Source organism: Dermatophagoides farinae, chromosome 9, assembly GCF_024713945.1.
Source record: "Dermatophagoides farinae isolate YC_2012a chromosome 9, ASM2471394v1, whole genome shotgun sequence".
Taxonomy (NCBI): Eukaryota; Metazoa; Arthropoda; class Arachnida; order Sarcoptiformes; family Pyroglyphidae; genus Dermatophagoides; species Dermatophagoides farinae.
Window position 1 is genome coordinate 1,358,173 of NC_134685.1, and position 21,510 is coordinate 1,379,682.

General features: G+C 29.0%; 1 protein-coding gene across 3 annotated transcripts; it reads right to left on the reverse strand.

Annotated features, from left to right (window-relative positions):
- Positions 1–121: 121 nt before the first annotated feature.
- LOC124497723 (zinc finger protein castor homolog 1) lies at positions 122–19,062 on the reverse strand. 3 transcript variants are annotated; one of them, XM_075734389.1, is made up of 16 exons: positions 18,651–19,062; positions 16,741–18,565; positions 11,660–12,258; positions 11,430–11,592; positions 9,328–9,379; positions 8,783–9,258; positions 7,081–7,218; positions 6,769–6,974; positions 6,546–6,697; positions 3,922–4,116; positions 3,734–3,854; positions 1,894–3,654; positions 1,231–1,826; positions 1,073–1,160; positions 957–1,005; positions 122–844 (listed from the first exon to the last, which is right to left on the reverse strand). In XM_075734389.1, exons 1-16 carry the CDS (start codon positions 18,750–18,752, stop codon positions 300–302), a joined length of 7,068 nt encoding a protein of 2,355 aa, XP_075590504.1. In that variant the 5' UTR covers positions 18,753–19,062; the 3' UTR covers positions 122–299. The 3 variants fall into 3 exon arrangements, with proteins under 3 accessions (XP_075590504.1, XP_075590505.1, XP_075590506.1); XM_075734390.1 differs by having other exon boundaries at positions 16,741–19,062; XM_075734391.1 differs by lacking the exons at positions 16,741–18,565; positions 18,651–19,062 and adding an exon at positions 13,438–13,565.
- Positions 19,063–21,510: the final 2,448 nt, after the last annotated feature.

Here is a 21,510-nt window from a genome sequence, read left to right on the forward strand (position 1 = left end):
GAAATTGTTCCCAATATATAGTTCTTATTGCTGTTAATAGACGGCAACACTTCCATGGATTCAAATTGAATCCAGATTTATGGAAAACTTCAACAAAAAAAAAACGATCACAAATTGAGAATTGAGAATCAAGAAATTTTTTTTTTTTTAATATCAATATGTGATACTTTTTAAATTGGATGAAAATTTTTAATAATAAATAAATACTGTAGATCTTTTTTCCCTTTGCTATTGTGTGTGTGTGTGTATGTGAGGTGTATCTGTTTTTGGAAGATATCTATTATGTATATGATATATCGTTAAGCCATTGATTCCAATGGTGGTGATGATGATGATGATGCTGATGATGATGAAGATGATGCTGATGTAGGTGGGTGTAATGGCGGTGATTGTGATGGTAAACAAGAATTATTATTATTATTATTTTCTGATTCTTGTTGTTGTTGTTGTTGTTGCTGTTGATGTTTTTGTTTATGTGATGACATTTGTGACAATCCAAGTACAGAATAATTACAAGTACCACAATGATAATGTGTTTGTTTTAATTTATAATTGCACTGTTCAATTAGACAATCTTGATTTGGTGAAAATTTATCGAAACCAGCTGCAGTAATATTATCCATTTTGGCATGTTGACGACGATGTGCAACCACTTTATTCGTATCCGAACATCGATAATCACATTTTAGACAATGAAAATGTGATGTTTTATTATTATTGGCCAATTGTTGTTGTGTTGCATTGTTGACATTGGCATATGGACAATCCGATTGGCCACAGTTAACAGTTGCACGAAATTGTTGAAAATCACCGCCCATTAATGTATCCAAACGTTCATGTCGAGCTGAATTGTGCATTGATTGATCGAAAAAAATGGACAAAAAAAGATTTAAATTCAATTATCGTTTCTTTCTTCAAAAAAAAAAAAAAAAAAATAAATAAATAAAACAACGTACCTGTATGCTGTACGAAACGTGTTTTATCACAAAATGAATAGCCACAATCCTTGAATGGAAAAAATAATTATTGATTATTATTGAAAAAAAAATGAATTGAATTGACCATTACATACTTTTCGCATACAATGAAAATGTGTTTGATGTTCACGATATACACAGGATGAAAAGCCACAATCTTCATTGAAACGAAATCTGGAATAACTATTTTAGAAATGGAATTAAATGGATTAGATAGAATCAAATAATTCTTGATAAATCGCTTTACACTAACCCGCTTGGTGATGATTCATCGGATGATGTAGCCGATGTTGTTTTGTTTTTACCACCACCATCACCATTCTCATCAGTTTTATGTTTTTTATGATTTTTATTATCATTAATGATACCATTATTATCATTGATTATGGAACCCGAACTATCGCTTGAAAATGAATATCTACGCTTGTTTATTGAGCCTGGATTCAATGTCCGAGGATGATGATGATGATTTAATGGTGGTGATGAATTTCCTGCAATCGATAAATCCTGTAATAATGGATTCGAAGTCATTTGTTGTAATATGGATGAATTAATAGCATTCGTTGTCATAGTGGATAGTGGTGATGTCATGGTTGTGGCTGTAGATGTTGAAGTTGATGGAAAATTCATTAAATTATTGAAAAATAATTGAAAAAATTCATTCGTCAGATTTGTATTCATTAATGGATTCGATGTAAATGATTGTGACAAAATTTCATCATTAACCATTCTATCATCTCTATGATCAACTAACGTTGATGATGATGATGATGATGTTGTCAATCCTGAGTTCATTATCATTGTATGTTTTGAAAAATGTGGTATCAAACGATCATAACTGGTGAATGCCTATTGATGGGAAAAAAAAAATCAATTAATTTCAACAGGATTCAAAGATTTTTCGAAAATTAATTACCTGATTACAAATATTACAATGTAAATGTTGACGTCGTTTAAGTTTACAGAATGGACTTTGACAATTTCGATCATTTTGTTCATCATATATTGGATGTAATTTGATTATATCATCAATATTATTGACCGCAGATGATGATGATGATGATGATGTCGTAGTCGTCGTTGATGTTGATGATGAGGGTATTGTGGCCGTCGTTATCGTTGAAGTCGTTGTCGTTGATGATGATGATGATACGGCCAACATGCCAAAAGCACCCATTCGTGATTGTAATAGCTTCTGTAATGATTGTTGTAATGTTAAAACGTTCGTTGAATCACTATTAACATCTATATCATTAACATCTTTTTCACCATCATTATCGATATCTTTATTGGATTCATTTTTATTAACAGAATTTGTTTTTTGGCTCAGATTATTATTATTTGGACCATTCGAAATATTTTCATGATTTAAATCATCATCATCATCATCATCATCATTGCTTTGATCGTCGTCATCATTATCATTTTGATTGTTTTTTACAAGTTTTTTATCATTTATTCCATCATCATCATCATCATCATCATAATCATCGTCATCGTCGTAGTCATCGAATTTCATGTCACTTGTTGATGAACGTATGGTCAACATTGGTGAACATTCATCACTACCATCATCACCATCATCCGAATGATTATGATGATTATCATCATCAATTGTTTTCTGATCTGATATCCTTGTTGTTGCTGTTGATGATGATCGAAATTTTTGCATATGTTCCCGTTCATGTATTGCCATTGATGAATAACGTACAAATGAATAATTACAGCCAATACGTGTACAATGAAAATGACAATCACTATGATTATATTGACAATATTCGGATTTACAATCAATATTTTGATCAAAATAAATAAAACCTTCCAATATATCGATATTATCATGAAAATCTTTAGAATGATCAACAAGTTTATCATCACGATTTGTACTATAAAAACATCTTGGTCTTGAACAATGAAAATGTTTTCTACCAAGATGAATACAGGTAACATCCGGACATATAGTTTCCTCATCGAAAACATAAAAACCACTGTGTATTGATGACTTTATATATGGCATTATGAATGGTATAGGTATGGTTTTGGATAAATCATCAGCAGTTTGTGGAAAATTTGCCAAAAATTGTACATGATTCAATGGTAGATTGAATGCTTGTGCTAAATCGAATGATGACATTGCCGTTGTAGTTGGTTGTATTGTTGCTGTTGGCGTTGATTGATTTGTTTTGGAATTATTTTTCGATTGTGTCGCCGATACTTTGGTTGTGGTCAACATTTCATTCGAACGATTCTTTGGTGGACGGCCACGTTTACGTTTTAAAATGGGCATACCATCAACAGTTGTCAACATGGTTCCAGTTGGATATATCTGTTGTAATGATGTTGATGTAGTTTTGCATTTATTCATCGATGTTGGTTTCGATTTTGTTACCAAAAGTGGTGGTGGAGGTGGCGGTGGTGGCAATAGAATCGGCTGAACCACCGGTTGAGGTGGTGGTGTTGATTGTGAAGATAATGATGATGAAGGTGTTGGTTGTTGTTGTTGTTGTTGTTGTTGTGGTAATGGTGGATTTTCCAATGATAAATATCCACTTAGATTAGCAAATGCCGATTCATCTGAATCAAATGAATAATTACATTGTAATTCTTCATGAAATTTATAATGTTCAAATTTTTTCAATGTTTTATCCTGAATCGGTAAGATGAATATACAGCCATACTGTAAAAAATGAAAAAAAAAAAAGATATGAGATTCAAAATAAGAAGAAAAAAAAAAAAACAAACAAACAAGCACATACCATACGACAATGTAAATGTCGTACACTTTGATATAATAAACATTCTACATTACAAATGTTTGAATCATTTGTTGTTTCTTCAAACATCAATGATGTTATCTCATCCTGTAGCACGTGTTTTCTGTGAAGCGTGAAAAAAAAAAATTTTTTTTCAAGATTTGATGATAAAAATTTCAATTTTTACAAACCTTGCATGTTTAAGTGTAACCATTTGATCATTGAAACATACATTACAATTTAAACAATTGTAATGTTCACCAACACGACCACCACCACCAGCATCAGCACCACCACCATCATCATCATCGTCATCATCATCATTGAAAATAACTTGAACACCATCATCATCAATGAATGTACATTGTTCGTTCGGTCGTTGATGTCTGAAAAATGAAAAAAAAAATTTTATTTTTTGGTCTGTTTGTTTGATCGATGATAATAAATAATAAATAAATTTAGATTGAAAAAAAAGAAGAAGAAAAAGGTTAATTACATTTGAAAATGCCATTAAATTGAAAATAAAAAATTGTTAAAAAATTCCATCACAGACACAGAGAGAGAGAGAGAGAGAGAGAGAGAGAGAGAGAGAGAACACGCATTTATCATTATAAGTTCAATAACAACAACAACAACAACAACAAAAAAACACCGATCGATCAATCAATCGATTCGATCGAGACAAAAAAAAACCCGGACAATCATCATTCATCGAAAAATGATCGTCAAATAAATTCGATTATCATCTTTTTCACATTATCAACAAATAGAAAAAAAAATAAAAAAATTCGAATGAATCAGCCACAATCTGAAATGGAAAAAAAATCCTATCATTATCATTACCATTACCATTTTGAGAATTAACAAAAAAAAATTGAATTTAATAAATTCCATTGAAAAATGAATGGAAAAAAAGAAATCAATGCACTGAAAATTTTCTTTTTCCGTGCACACACACACACACACACTGCGACAAATGTGTATCAGAAAATTGATTCGCCCAAATTGCATGCACGCAAACAAAACAGACCAGGTGTACCAGACGAACCAAACAAACAGCATACCGAATACATTACATAAATATTCAATTTCTCACTCTCATATCATTTGGCATCATCATCATCATTATTATACCATTATGATTCAATTTTTCTTTCCATCCCCTCCAAAAAAAAAATGACCATTGATGATGATGATGCTGCTGGTGGTGGCTATAATCACATTTTGTACGGTATAAATTTTTGATTTTTTTTGTTGTTGTTTTTTGGCGAAAAAAAATTTGAATAATTTTTTTCGCTTTGTTTTTTGTCGAAATTCATCATCATCATCGTCATTCATCAATGATTGTGCTCCACCTAATGATGAACACGTTTTCTTGTTGATTGACGTAATGATGATGATGTGGATGATGATGATCAGAGAATGGAAAAAATTAAAAAAATTTTTTTTTGCACAAAAAAAAAATTTCACATCAACAAAGAAGAAAAAAATTCCCTCATTTCATATCCCAAAAAAAAAAAAAATTTTTTTGTTTCGCACATCACTACTACCACTACTCATTCAGCATCATCATCATTTAGGAACGAATCCATTCGATGATATAATAATGACAGTGAAAATTGTAAACGAAAAAAAAAACAAATGATAATAACGATGATGAGAAAACACGAATAATAATTTCATTTCATTTCATTGCAATCACACTGAAATTATCAGAAAATCTTTCAGCTATATATTCTGATATTTTATTCCATTATCATCATCATCATCATCGTCGTCGTAGTCGTTTTGTTTTTTTTTTTTTTTTTTTTTTTTTTTTTGGTCATTTTCATAGCATAAATGAAAACCATGTAATTATAATTACAAAGTTGAAAGAAAAAAAAATCACATGAATCGGTGAAAATGACCAACATCATCATTTTCATCGTTTCGTTTCGACTTTTATTCTCAACAAATGATGATGATATGAAATCAGATTACGACAAAATGTTGATGAAAATCATAAAACAATTCCAAAATGATCATCATTTTTAAATCAAAAAAAAAATTACATACAAGGAAAAAAAATTGGCAAAAACAAAAAAAAAATTCTTTTTGCCACATTTGTATTACCCTAAAAACCTGAAACAGGCAGATGTACAAATGAATGAATTATAAGAAGCAGTGAATATGAAAAAAAACGGATCAATGATATATCCATCGGTACAAAAGGCATAGACAGAAAGATCATGATCCTGATTTTGTTGTTGTTGTTATTGTTGAATTGGGCAATGAACATCTTTCTCTATTTTGTTCAAACTACATATTATTATCATCATTATTTAATAATTGTATAATAATTTGATCAGAAAAAAAACCATTGATGATCATCGTTTTTTTTTCTCTATCCATCAGAATTTGAAATAAAAAATTTTTTTTTTTGCAAATAATTTACAAAATGCAAGATACAACATTAAACCCACCGAAAAAAATGATGATTTTGATGATGATTGTAGGTGTAATGACACTAGATTTTTTTTTTTTTTTTGGCTGTGTGTGTTTTATTATTGAGAATTACAGGTAAAAAAAATACATACACACTAGTTGACCTCAACGACTACGGACAGATCTCATCATCATCATCATCACGAGCTGCATTAGGTAAGATATGAACAATAAACTATATACACACACACACACACACACATGGGTGGGTAAGTAACTAATGGTCAATGGTAATTTGATCTTCATTATGATGTGATTGAAGAAAGAAAAGAAAGCCAAAAAAAAAACAACAACAACAGCAACATATAGTTTGTTGCCATGTTGTACTTACTTTTGTATATATTTTGCACAACGTATATCGGTTATATCATCACCAATAATATCTTCAATCGGTATTGTACTGATTTGCATCAATGGTAATTGATCCTGTATCTCATCAAATACATTATCATCATCTTTATTCAATAATGATTGTTCGAAGCTCTGTGGGCAAAAATAAAAATCATTAATTAATTATGAGAAAAATCCAACGAACAGAAAAAAATAATAAATACCTCAATATTCAACAGGTTAATATCCAAATCAATACCGTATGATGCTAAACGATTCTGAATGGCGCTGTTATTTTTATCAAATTCATTTGTACAATGTATAGATTGTGCAAGACGATATTTTCTATATGCAAGTTCTTTTTCACAACGATCATGTTTACGTTTATGTGGATACAATTGGCCAGTTGAATGTAATACATGAGTACAGCCTATTTATTCAAAATCATTAATAATTATATAAAATACGTTGGAACAAGAATTTTGTTTCACCAAAAAAAAAAAAAAAAAAAAATAAAAATAAAAATAAAAACATACCTGAACGAACACAGTGAATATGATTACATACACGTGATGAACGACAATCATCGAATAGACAGGATTCATGTTTCATAAATTTTTTAAATCCATCACGAGCCAATTGTTCATCACGTACATGATATGATTTGTGTTTTTCTGTAATGAAATGAAATGAAAAAAAAAACAATCAGATTAGTCTGTCTGTGGATAATTGCCCAAACGATCATCATCATCATCCATAAATGTTGGCTGAAAATTCAAAATAAAAAATCAGAATACAGAACACCAACCAATCATCATCATAATGATTTTCATATGGAAATCAAAAACGAATGAACAAAATTCGTTTTGAATTTCCATATACAAATTCAATGATTAAATTTAACAATTTTTTTTCGATTTCATGGCAATGACCACCACCACCGCCACCACCACCACCATCATCATCATCATTATTCGCGAGCCGGTCCTACTTATGAATCATTTTCGTGTTGATGATGATGATGATGATGAACGATTATAAAAACAAAAAATTCTTGAGGCAATTTGTTCAAAATTTTTTTTTTTAATAATTTTTTTTTCATCTTACATAATTTTCATTTGAATTGAATCGATTTCAAAGTTTCTACCAATCTCAAAATCATCGAAATCGATTCGAATCAAATCAAATCAACAACTACAACAACAACAACAAAAAACAAAATCGATGATAATGAAATACAAAACAACAACGAAAAAAAAAAATTAGAAAAAAAATGAAAATCAATCCCAAATGAATGAATGAACAGCAAAAAAAAAGAAACAAACTGGGAAACAAGGGATGCTAACAACAACAACAACAACAACAACAAAAGGCATTTTAATTATATTCGATCAATCAAATGAAAGAAAAAAAAAGAAAAAAATGAATCGAATCAAGTGAAAAAAACTTTGGAATTAAATGGCTAACAAACAACAACAAAAAAAACAGCAACAGAAAAAATCTTTTTTTTGTTTTGTTTTATTTTCAATGCAATTGATGATCGACAATAACACATCATAGGCCGGCCCTCCGGGTTGTCAAACAAAAAAAAACCAAAAAAAAAAAAAAAATTTTATAAATCAAAATTCCCTACCTGTTCAAATCATCATTTCTGTGTATGGATATGATGAGATTTTCTGAACTAGAAATCTAATTTTACGTTTATCAAATGAAATGAAATGAAATGAAAAAATTGAACAACAAAACAAAAACTAAAAAAACAGAAAAAAAACAATGCCCATTGCTTGTTGCTGTTGTTGTTGTTGGATGATGGACACACTGTTTTTCAAAAAAAAAAAAAAATTTTTTCTCCCTAAAAAAATCCAAATCATTTCATGTGTTTGTATATATCTCTCTCTACCATGTTTATTCATCTCATTATAATTGTTGTTTGCTTAACTTGTTGTTGTTGTTGTTGTTGTTATTGCAAAGAGGCGAACTTTTAAATTGTCTATTTTTTTGTGTGTCATTTTTTTTCTGCAATCGATGATGGTGTTGTTTGTGGATATAAATCAATGAATGATGATGATGATGATGATGAAGCTTCAAGGGGAATTAATAATCTATAAAAAGTGTGTGTAACAAGTATAACCAAACTAATGACCAAAAAAAAAGTCATTGAAAATTGTATCAAATCTTGTTTACAGCCAAGGTGAAAATTCAGAAGAAAAAAAAAGAAAGAATGAAAAAAAAACTTACCCATATCAGCTTTATTTTTAAATGTATGTAAACAATTATCACGACGACAATGAAAATGTGTTGTTTTTTGGCCAAAAAATGCACAACATTCTAATAGACAATTTTCTGTTGCACGAAAACGTTGAAAACCTTCCTGTATAATAGCCGTATCTTTACGATGATAATTTGCATGCATCTGTACATCCGAAGTGCTAATATAAACCTTATCACAACCACGTTTTAAACAATGATAATGTGTTTGTTTACGATGATGTGGACAATTTTTAAAACGTTCAATACAATTATCACCCGGTGAACAGCGTAAAAATCCATGCGTCAATGATTCATCACGTTTTTTATGCCATTTAAAATGTCTAATCATTTCTTCTTTTTTCATGAATACACGTGAATTACATGATAATGCATTACAATGAAAATGTTCACGATATGATAATTCTTTACATATTGAATTACCACATTCATTTGCATTTGCATATCTGAATGAAAACAAAAAAAAATTTTTATTTTTACATAGAAAAACAAAAATATTGACAAAAAAAACATACCGTTTTACATAATGAGTATAATCGATTGGACAGGATTTATTGATCAATTCACCTGAAATTTTTTTTTTTTTTTTTTTGGTATTTGTAGAAAAGATTAATAGAAAAAAAACAAGAATAAATTAGAAATTTTGATTGATTCGAGATGTGTGTGTGTGTTTGCTGATTATGTAATGATGATGATTGACATAACAAAAGTAGAAGTAGAAGCATAAGCATAAGCAATGAAAAAAAAAATGTATAAAGATTATATTTCAACATTTAACCAAAACAAACGAGTATATCAAAGAGAGATAGAGAGAGAAAAAAAATTGAAAAATAATTTTCAATTCAATTCAAGTGGCCGGAACAAATCGAAAAGCTGGAAAAAAAATCAATCACACACACACACACACACACACACAGCACAGAAAAACCACAGAAAAAAAAACTTTTGAATAGAAAACAAATGAGTGGCAATCCCAAACAGCAACAAAAATAAACTTTGATCATTATCATCATCATCATCGATCAGAAGAAATCAAATATTGAAAAAAAATATATATTCAACAAGTGGTCGTTGTTCAACTCAAGTCCAAAAAAAAAAAAAAAAATCCAACACAAACAATGAGAACAAACAAAAATTTGTTGGAAATAAAAAAAAAATTTTTTTTTTTTTCATCCACAAAAGTAAACTGAGAGTGGTGATGGTGGTGGTGGTGTGGGTGTGGGGGGAGATAAAATAGCTCAACTAAATCAATTAAGATACATTTTCTCAACAATGGCTAAATGAATGGATACAAAATCTGCAGAACGAAACAGCAACGAAAAAAAAATCAATCATATCTTTACAATCTGATAATTGATATTTTTTCGATAAATTTTTTTTTCTGTTTCGTTTTGAAAAACCAAAAAAAAAAAAAAAATGAAAAAAGATTTCATCTATAACCACACAATTTACACAACCTTACATATGATGATGATGTCAATTTTTTTTCCAGTATATTTTGTAATCACCAACGAAAAAACAACAACAACAACAACAAAAAAACTTGACTATGATGATGATGATGATGAGAAAAGCTATAGCTAGAAAAATAGAAAGCTGCAGGTGACCATCATCATCATCAGAAATGATGATGATGATGATGGGAAATAAAGAAAATTTTCTTCTGTTTTGTTTTGTTCTTTTTTTCTCATTGAAAAATTTTTTTGAAGCCAAAAAAAATTCATTTTTTTTTTGTTTTGTTTTGGTTTTTTTTAACGCCGGAAAAAATGGCTGCAAAAAAATGGATGTTCTGAGCATGATGATGATGATGATGATGATGAGAACAAGGCCTAAAAACAACAACATTGAGGCTCCCTATTGGGGTTTTTTTTCCTCTACATGGACAACAACAACAACAACAACAACAAATATTCACATATTTTTTTCCATTCATTTTAATTTTAATTAAAAGAAAAAAAATGAAATTTTCTTTGGCTTTTTCGACTAGAAAAAAAAATATTACATTTCTCTCTCATTCATTCATTCATTCATTCATTTTTTAAAAATTTTCATTATTGATAACTTAATGAATGGACAATATAACAACAAAGCTTTTTGTAATTTTTCTTCCCCATATAGTGAAATTGAACAACAACAACAACAACAACAACAACTACAAAAACAGCAGAAAAAAAATGGGAAAAAACCAAACGATTGAAAGTGTATGTGTGTGTGTGTGTGAGTCTTTCATTTATATATATCCACTTTATAAATGATTAAAATAGTGTGTAGTATATATATGTATTCATCAAATTGTCATTCATTTATTATTTTGTGATCAGAGAGAAAAAAATATAGATCGATCACTGTCAACACACACAAAAATACATTTTAATCACATATATATTGAATAGGATAGAGTGATCCAATGAGTATGATAATCATCATCATCATCATCATCAATGAGCAGCCAAGATTGATTTCCAAAAATTTTCAATTTCAATTGAGTTTTTTTTTTCGTTAAAAATTTCTTGATTTTTTTTATATGGTGAAAATAATAAGGAAAAAAATCATAAATTTCTTGTTCAGTTCACAGTTTCCTTTCTTTTTTTTTTTTTTTTTTTTTGTTTCGCCTTACCTTGAATACCCAATGAATGTAATGTACTTTTTTCTATCCATGGTGCTGGCCCAGGACCACATGCATTAATCGATTGTTTCCATGAACTTAATGGCCTACGTGATGATGATTTTGCATTGATTACTTTGTTACGGAATAAATCTTTTACATATGTTATATTGTCCTAAATGGAAAAAAATTAACAATTGACAACAAGATGAAAAATGATTATTATTACGACTACAACTTACAATTTTAATTTCTGATTTATTATTATTTGCCATTGACATCGACATCGTCGTCGTCATCGTCGTTGTTGTCGATGTTGATGATGATGATGATAAATTATCATTGTAATTACCGTTCGATGTTATATCATTATGAATCAAATTCATTGACAATAGACTAGGTTTATGAATTTTTTCTTGTAAATTATTTGATTGTTGCTTCTGCTGCTGCTGTTGATGGAACAAAAACATTGATTCGGTAAATGGATTCAATTTCACTGATGATGATGTTGTTGTTGTTGCTGTTGAATGTTGTTGTTGTACACCATCCAAATGTTGTATTAAATTCAATTTATACAATTGTTGTAATTGTTTCAATTTATCTACATTAATCGATGATGATGATGACGATGATTGTTGTTGTTGTTGTTGTCGTTGTTGTTGATCAATAATCGATGAATGATCACGATTACGGATTGTCTTATATTGATCATCATCATTTATACCATCATCACTATTTGTGAAATTCATTATTGTACGACGACGATGATGATTGTTGTTGTCCATACTATTATTGACCGGTATTTCATGATTTTCATTTTCCAAATCATCATCATTATCGGCTATTATAAAACGAGACAAAAAGTAGTGAAAATTAACAATGAAATTGACAAGAAAAAAAATCCAAATAAAAGATTTGTTCAAGATCTCTCTATGTGTTTGTTTCTATTTTGGTTGGTGTGAAAAAATTGTGTTGAAAAAAGGTGACAAATGGAAAAAAAATCGCTACACACACACACAGAAAAACAGAGAGAAGAGTAGATTATCGATTATGATCCGATCAAAATCGATTGTTATCGGTTCTATGTAAAGAAAAAATCGCAACAAACAAACAAACAAAAAAAAACACACACACAATTGCTGTTTTTTTATGGCCAAACAAATGTTTAGATTTCAATTTTGATTCAAAATTTTTTTTTCCTTTCTTCATTTTTCATCATTTTCCACTTGATGGTTGCTACTGTTTATTGCCCATACACATTCATTGGTCATTTTGTCACAAAATGATGAGAATTTCAGTCGAAAAAAAAGAAAAGAAAAGAAAAACGACAATGATGATAATGATGATTAAATACACAAAATGAAATGAAATGAAATAAAATAAAACAAAACTGAAAAAAATAGAGAATGATTATGACAAAATATATGAATTCAATGAGAATGATGTGTTTTTTCTTCGATTCTGATATGGAAAATTTGTTTTCACTCAACAACGACAACAACGACGACAACAATAAAAATTAGACTTGTAAAATTCCCACGCGATTAATTTCATAATTTATCTATCTATCTATCTAAATACCTGTTAGTTTCTACAATTGTTGTATGATAGAGTAGCGACAAAAGCTTGTTGAATGAAAATAAAAAAATGACGACCGACACAGTAGCCACTACTATTACTACTGGTGAAAACTGACCTCTGTGTATATGATTGAGGGTCACGATCATTTTTTTTTTTGTATTTTGTCAGATTTCAAAAAAATGAATAAATAATTCATGTTGATGATGATGATCATCATCATCAGCACCGTCGTCGTCGTCATCGCCGCCACCACCACAACCACCGCCGCCGCTAACAATATGAAAAAATTTTATTTTTCAATTTTTCATAAAAAAAAAGAAATTTTTTTTTTTGCTGCAAAATAAAAAAAAACAGCTGCATAACATCAATTGTCCAGTTGAAAATTTTATTGTGACGAAAAAAAAAGATGGTAATGATAATGATAATTGTTATTGGTTACCTGTCATCATCACCAGCAGCAGCATCCAGTACAAAAAAAAATGTAAAATTCAATTGAATTTTGTGCAGATGTGCAGTGTGATGTTTGTGATGATGATGATGATGATAATAAAATTGGAATTCAAATTTCATAAGCACACATTGCATACACACTGTATGACAAACGAATCACAATAGAATGGCATCGCTGACTAAAACAAACAAAAAAAACCTGAAATGATTATGGCATGAAATTATGATGAAAAATTTTTTTTTTTCTAAAAAGTCAGTGAAAAAAAAACAATGAAAATGGACTATTTGAAAATTGGACATCAGAAAAAAAATGATGATGATGAGAACGAATGACCATCACCATTACCACCAAGACACGTTCATATGTGTCCGGGGTCGGTGTCCGTCAGAAACCAAACCGAGAAAAAAAAAATTCAAGAATCATATATGAAAACCCGAGCATAAATACACACACACAATAGATCTCATTATTGAGAACAAACAAACAAAAAAAAATAAATAAAAAAAAAGTTTCATATTTCACAACAGCAACAGCTGTCAAATTGGTCGAAAAACAACAACAACAACCAAAAAAAAAAAAAAAAAAAAAAAAAAAAAACACTGTGATTTTGGAAAGATATATATTTTTTTTTCTTCCCATTTTGATGCCATCAAAATGATACAGTGATAAATTTATATGAATAAAAAAAAAAGAAAAATAACAAATTATACCGAGTAAAATGAAAACTTTGAAAACTTTGAAACTGAAGCCATTATTATCGATGTGTGTGTGTGTGTGTGATTGTGATGTAATGCTGTCTGTCTGTGTGTGTGTGTGTGTGTGTGTGTGAATTTTATTCTCAAAATAAAGAATGAAAATCATTTACAATAAAAAGAAAAAAAAATTTGCATATGTTAAGGCAACTGAATCAAACTAGTCTTGCCATCAACCAACAGAAAAAAAATCATCAAAATTTCTTGCAATCACCATCATCATCAAACCAATGGATACAAAAAACGAAAAAAAAATTTGCATTACAAAAAGTCTTTATAAATACAGAAAAAAAAATCTGGGCCAACCTACCACCACCATCAATTGGTGAATTTGAATTTGGATGGAATTGGTGGAAAATCTATTTGTATTTTTTCATTTGAACTAATTGTGTATTTATTTTTGAATGAAAATTTGCCCATTGGATTTCAATATATTTTTTTTCTCTCTCATTGAAAATCAAATTAATTAACACCTAAAATAATGAATTGAATCATTTGGTTGTTTTTATTTGAAAATAAACCAAATGATGATGATTAAGTCATCCGAAACATTATTTTCGAGGCAATATCATCATCACCATCATTATCATCATCATCATCATGGAAGATGAAGAAGGTCGACGATGACAAATGCAAATGATGAACACGCATAAATAGTTTTGCATTTAACATGTGCTAAATTTAAATTTAAATAAATTAAACAAAAAAAAAAGAGAAATTTCAACACACAGGTAAATAATAATATGGATATGTAGTATTCGGCCGGAACTTTCAACATACACACACACACACATACACAAATTCTCACCACATGTATATAAACTCTTGGTTCTTTTTTTTCTGTCGTTTTCGAAATAATTGAAATTTTTCGTGACAAATGTTAATCGGCCATCATCATCATCATCATTATTATCATCAAAATCATTAAACGAGTTTAGATCATCATCATCATCAATGTGATGGAAAAATTAATTTCCAAAATCATCGAGCTGTTCATTGTTGATCATTGAAGAGAAAAAAAACCTCTTTTTTTCGATAAACAAAAAAAAAAAATTTCTGGTTTCCCAAATTTCGAATCCAATACATTTTTTTCATCCAACCACTCATGTGGTATGCAAATTAAAAAAGATTTTTTTTTGTTTTTGTTTTTGTTTTCAGGCTAAAAAATCTGGGCCAAATTTCGAAATAGAAAGAGACACACACAATTATCCATCGTTGATTATCGATAATTTTGGTGATGGGAAACTGGTAACAACAACAACAACAACAATAAAAAAAATTTGAATTTTTCAGAAAAAAAACCGAATCAATCGATTTAGATTTGATCTGGCTGATCGATCAAAATGTGTGTGTGTGTGTGTGTATAATACGAATCTGATTTGATGCATCCATGAACAGCCATTACACACACTGTACTGATATTGATGGCTTGAATAATCATCAAAAAAAAGAAAGAAAAATCATGCCATATCAAAAGTGATTATGATAATTATACAATGAGAAAGAGAAAAAAAATTGATTCACCACCACACGAACGATCGATTGAATTTCTAGGTTCAAGCTAAATTTTATTTTGAAAAAAAAGAAGATTACATGCACTGTAAACTGTCAAATAATTTGAAATGTAATTTTGGTAATGGTGGTGGTGGTAGTTTTTTTTGACCACAAAAAAATTTTAAAAAAATCAAACAAATTGACCTTCGGGCAGTGATGTTTGTTTGTTGTTTTTTTCAGCAAAAAAAAAACTACCTAGATACCAATAATCGATAATTGATAATGAAATTATAAATGTCAAGCAAACAAATTATTGAGTGAGTAAAAAAAAAACAAAAATTCTGAGACAACAGAACAAGAATTTGAAAAAAAATCAAAATCAAAATCGGTGGATCAATGACATACACACACACACGAACGAGATGAATAATAATACTGTGTTTAAGTACACAAAAAAAATGAGTGAAAGAAATTGATGTTTGCATCATTTTTTTCTGCAACACAAAAACCTATGGTATGTGTGTGTGTGTGTATACAGTGTATACATTTGTAAACTATAATTATAGATCACAACGAAAGAAAAAAAAAATCGAAATCAATTCAAGGTTCATCAAGAGAAAGAGAAAGAGATTTAATCAAAACCAAAAAAAACTTTTTACCCAAATATAAAAACTAGAAATCTAAATTGACATGCAACAAGTTGTTGTTGTTTGTGTATATTGATATAATAATGATAATGTTCCCAATCAATGATGATCATCATAATGATGATGATGATCAATCTGAAAAAAATTTTTCAAATTTTTTTTTCGCATTCATTTGGTTATAAATCATATTTGACAATTGATTTTTTTATCATTTTTTTTCTGGTTGTTATACAAACAATCAAACATTTTGTAAATATTATAATTACATCTTGTTACATGTTGACCTTTGATCCAAAAAAAAAACAAATAACATGACAATAACCAAAAAAAAAAAAAAAAAATTACCCAAAAAAAATTCAAATTTCGTGTGTGTGTGTGTGTGTGTGTTGTGTGCTTACCATGATTTTTTATTTGTTGTTGATTACATGACGATGGTGATGATGATGATGGTGATGATCGTTGCTGTTGTTGTTGCTGACGATTGTGGTGGTCATCTTGTCCATCAGTATTTTTCATCATCATACGTATCGATTGATTGGTTGTAGAATTCATTGATGATGATGATGATGATGATAATTGTGGAATTTGTTGTTGTAAAAATTTTAAATAATTTTCACGATTAAAACTATATAATTGTAACAGATGATCCATAAAATTTGAATCATTATTATGTGAAATGTTCATCATTAATTTTCGATCATCATTCACATCATCATTATTATCGATCATAGAATTTGCATTCGATTTACGTTTTGAACCACGTTTAATTTTATTATTATCACTACTATTCGATTCATATTTAATCAATTTTGATTGTAATTTTTTTTCAATAATCGATGATAATGACGATGATGATGATGATGATGGTATTGATTTTGTTATCGTGGATATACCACCACCACTACGTTCTTGTTGTTGAAATTGATTACGCATTGATTTCATCAAGAATAATTCAAATAGATGATTCTTGGATTGTTGTTGTTGTTGTTGTTGCTGTTGCTGCTGCTGTTGATGCATTTGCATCTGAATTTGTTGTAACATCAACTGTTGCATCTGTTGTTGTTGTTGTTGTTGTTGATCTAATAAATCTAATGATTGATTTGGCTGCCGCTGCTGTTGTTGTTGTTGTTGACTATTATGATGATTATTCATATCGTTGAATAATTGTGTTAAAATTGAATTTGTTATTAGACTAGAATTACCACCACTACCACTGATGTTATTCTTCATTGTTGAATTATCATTGAATAAATTCTGAAATAATTGTTGCTGTGGATCATCGTTCATTGATGATTCATTCATTATTCTATTCAATTGAGATTGTTGAGCAATCAATGCTGCTGCTGCTGCTGTTGTTGTCGATGATGTTTCCGGTTCAATACAACGTGGTTTGAAATTTTTTCTTTTATTTTTTCCACTATTTCCTGTTTGTACACTAATATTATTATTATTATTATTGTTCATATTGCTACTACCACTACCAGTCATCATCATCATTTTTGTCATCATCATCATATTATTATCGGTTTCATTTACATTAAATGTTTCATCAAACAATAATTGTGATCCATTTGATGAATTCATTTCATTCATAGTAATCATTTTTGATTGATTATTATTATCATGAAATGATGATGATGTTGTTGAACATGGTGATGATGATGATGATGATGGTGGTGATTGTGATTTATGATCATCAACATTATTATTATCATCATCATCATCATCATCATCATTATTTAAAGATGATGTTACAGGAACCGGTAAAGAAGTGGATGAATCAGGTTGAAATAATAATGGAAATGATGATGATTGTTGTGACATTGAAAAAGGCACATGTTGCTGTTGTTTTTGATGTTGTGACATTTTGTCATCATATTCATCATCATCATAATCAATATTATGATTATCACCGGTAATTGATTTATCATGAAAGAGATGATGATGATCATCATCATCAACATCTAAATTTGATTTAATTGAATTTTTTGGCATAAACGACAATGATGATGATGATGATCGGACTGAAGAGGAAGAGGAATTTGATGAAGAATTATTAAGAATATTGTCTGTTGTCGTCATCGATTGTTGTTGTGATTTATTCAATAAACGATGATGATGATGATGATGATGATGTGAATTAATTTGATCTGATGAATTAGCTGCTGTTGTTGTTGTTGCCGTTGCCGTTGTAAGCATAATCAAAAACTTGGAATGAATCCACTATAGGAAAAACAAAAATAGAATTTACATTTCAAATCCATATGACATGAATTTGAGCAAGAAAATAAAATGTAAACACACACACACAAAAAAAATGAGACAAATTGACGAGAAAAAAAAATTGTTGTTGTTGATGGATAGATGTCAACAATCTGTAGAAAAAAAGAGACAAAATCACACCAAACATCAGTAAACAAACAAACAAACATGTAATACAATCATCAACACGTAATAATCATGATCATCATCATCATCAATTGGTAAATCAAGAAGAAAAAAAAACTTGATAATAATTCAATGAACTTGTTTTGTTTTCTGTTTCTTTTCTTAATTTATCACACCTTCATCATACACACACACACATCCATACACATATTCAGAAATGATTTTTTCATTCATTCAAACAAACAAAAAAAAGGATTAAAGTGAAAATTTGTGAGAGAAATGAAATCAACAGAAAATAAAGAGAGAATATATTAACGGACGACAATGTTATATGTCCGCTAATATTTGATGAAATGAAACAAATTCATCTCTCTCTCTCTCTCCTGTTTGCTGTCTATGTCCTCTTCATTCATCACCATCATAGGATCTAACCAGAAAAAAAAATTCACTCTAAAAAAATATACTAAAAAAAACCGACCGAACCACCGATCATATACACACACACACATTTACCATGTTTCAACGTCAAAAAAAAAAAAATATAAAAAGCAAACACTGTATAAAAAGATAGACAACGCCATTTAGGCGGAGCTTGAAATTTTTTTTTTTTGTGTGTTTGAATAAAATACAAAAAAAAACACCAAAAAAAAATATATATGAATGGATTGAATAGATGGATGGATGGATGAAAATATCTTGCTTGCTGCTATATATATGCTGCTACAGTCAAATGTTTTTTACGTGTGTGTGTGTGTATTATATATAGCAGCAGCTCGACCAAAAAAAAATTTGATTTTTTTTCATAAAAAAAGGTATACAAGATACACACAATGATGATGATTCGATAATGGTGGTTGGTGGCTTTTTTTCAATATTTTTTGTTGTTGTTGTTGTTGTTGTTTGAATTTCATTTTTTTGCCATTACAAATTTCGAAGAAGAAAAAAATGGAAAAAAAAGGGGAGGAGAATGATGAATATTGGGAGAAAAAAAATCAGTGATTTTTTTTCATCACAGAAAAAAAACATCCATTTTCTGTGTGTGTGTGTGTGTGTGTGTGTATGAGAAAAGAGAAAGAGAAAAATTCACAAAAAAAAAATTTTTTAGTTTGATCACATCCCACTGATGAAGAAGAAAAAAAAATATTGAAGGCGTCATCATCATCGAATGATGATGGTGAAAATGATCAACACACACACACATTGGTCTGCTGAATTTTTTTTTGTCTGGTTTCACATTTTTTTTACACCAAAAAAAAAAAAAAATGGAATCCATTGATGCGCATTGTATATCGGGGTGTTGGTGACGCCCGATATACATTATATAGAATGATGATGATAGTGGAAGGCAAACCAAATATAAAAAAAATTTCTCAAGTTTCTCAATCGAAAAAAAACAGAGAAAAAAAAATCATCCAATAAAAACATTGAATGTTTGTCATTGGATGATTTTTTTTCATTTCGGTGACAAATTCAATGATTGTCGATGACGCCCGAAATATTTTTTTTTTGTTTGTCTGTGTGTGTGTGTGTGTGTGTGTGTGTGTGCAAGTCAATAAACTTTTTGGTGAGAATCACAATGATTGATTGATTGATTGATTTATATTCGATTGTCATTGGATTTTTCTTTCTTTTTTGCTGTCCTGTAGGGATATTCAAATTTTATGAAAAAAAATGTTTTTTTCGGTTGATCTGAATTTTTTTTTGTTCAAATTTTGACACTTGATCGATTAAATCGGTTAAATGGTGATGATGATGATGATTAGTCATAAAAAAAAAACAAAATAAATGGTGAAATACAGAGATTATTGACGATATAATTATCCAGACAGATAAATAGAAACTTATCACTTGATTACACACACACACATATATAAAATTCATTAACTCTTTGAATCTCATCGTTGTTGATAATACTGAATACATTCAAGAATTTCAATTTTTTTTTTGTTGAAAAGAGAGTTTTCTATTTTTTTTCTGCATGTATCAAGATTATGATGATGATGATGAAAAGGCCAACAACCCCCATTTCGTGATTGAGCTTTTGTTGTTGTTGTTGTTGTCGTTGTTGTTCTGCTACTTCATCGATGTCAATGTATATTATACAAGAATTGTATTCAAGAAAAAACTAATGATGATAATAATAACCAAAAAAAAAAATCCTAATATAGATAAATGGAAATTGAAAATTTTTGTTTCATTTTTTTTTTTAAAGAGAATCTATTTTAAATCTCGAATCGATTTGTATCGATTTTTATAATATTATTATCTTGAGATTGATTGAGAGAAAACAATTGTAGATTAAACTTGTTTTTTTTTCATTTTCTTCCTGGGTAAAAAAAAATCAAAATGGAATGAATGAAAAATGATAACGATGCTTTTTGTTGTTGTTGTTGTTGTCATTATTATTGAAATACTTAACTTGTGGTGGTTTAGATTTGGCCATTTAAAAAAAAATTCAATTATGATTGAGAATCAAAAATTGATGATACGGCCATTTTATCATCATTTTTTTTTTTGATACATTACACACACATATATAATAATGGTGGATATAATGATGATGATGATGATAATGGAGAAAAATTTAATTTTTTTTTTTTTTTGTTGGGAAACAAAATGTGATGAACGTATCGATTCTATCGATATGTGATGTTTTAAATAAACACAAAAATTCAAATCAAATTATTGATTGAAATTTAATAAAAAAATAAATAATCTGTGAAAAAAAATAGACGATGATCATTATTAACAACACCTAAAAATGAATGATCATTTTGGGT

Coding starts and splice junctions, on each gene's coding strand:
- LOC124497723 (XM_075734389.1), bottom strand. CDS start 18,752: ATGTTTGGTGTGATTTTGTCTCTTTTTTTCTACAGATTGTTGACATCT. Junction 6,698..6,768: donor TTAACCTGTTGAATATTGAG/GTATTTATTATT, acceptor TTTTGCCCACAG/AGCTTCGAACAATCATTATT. Junction 3,655..3,733: donor GACATTTACATTGTCGTATG/GTATGTGCTTGT, acceptor CATTTTTTACAG/TATGGCTGTATATTCATCTT.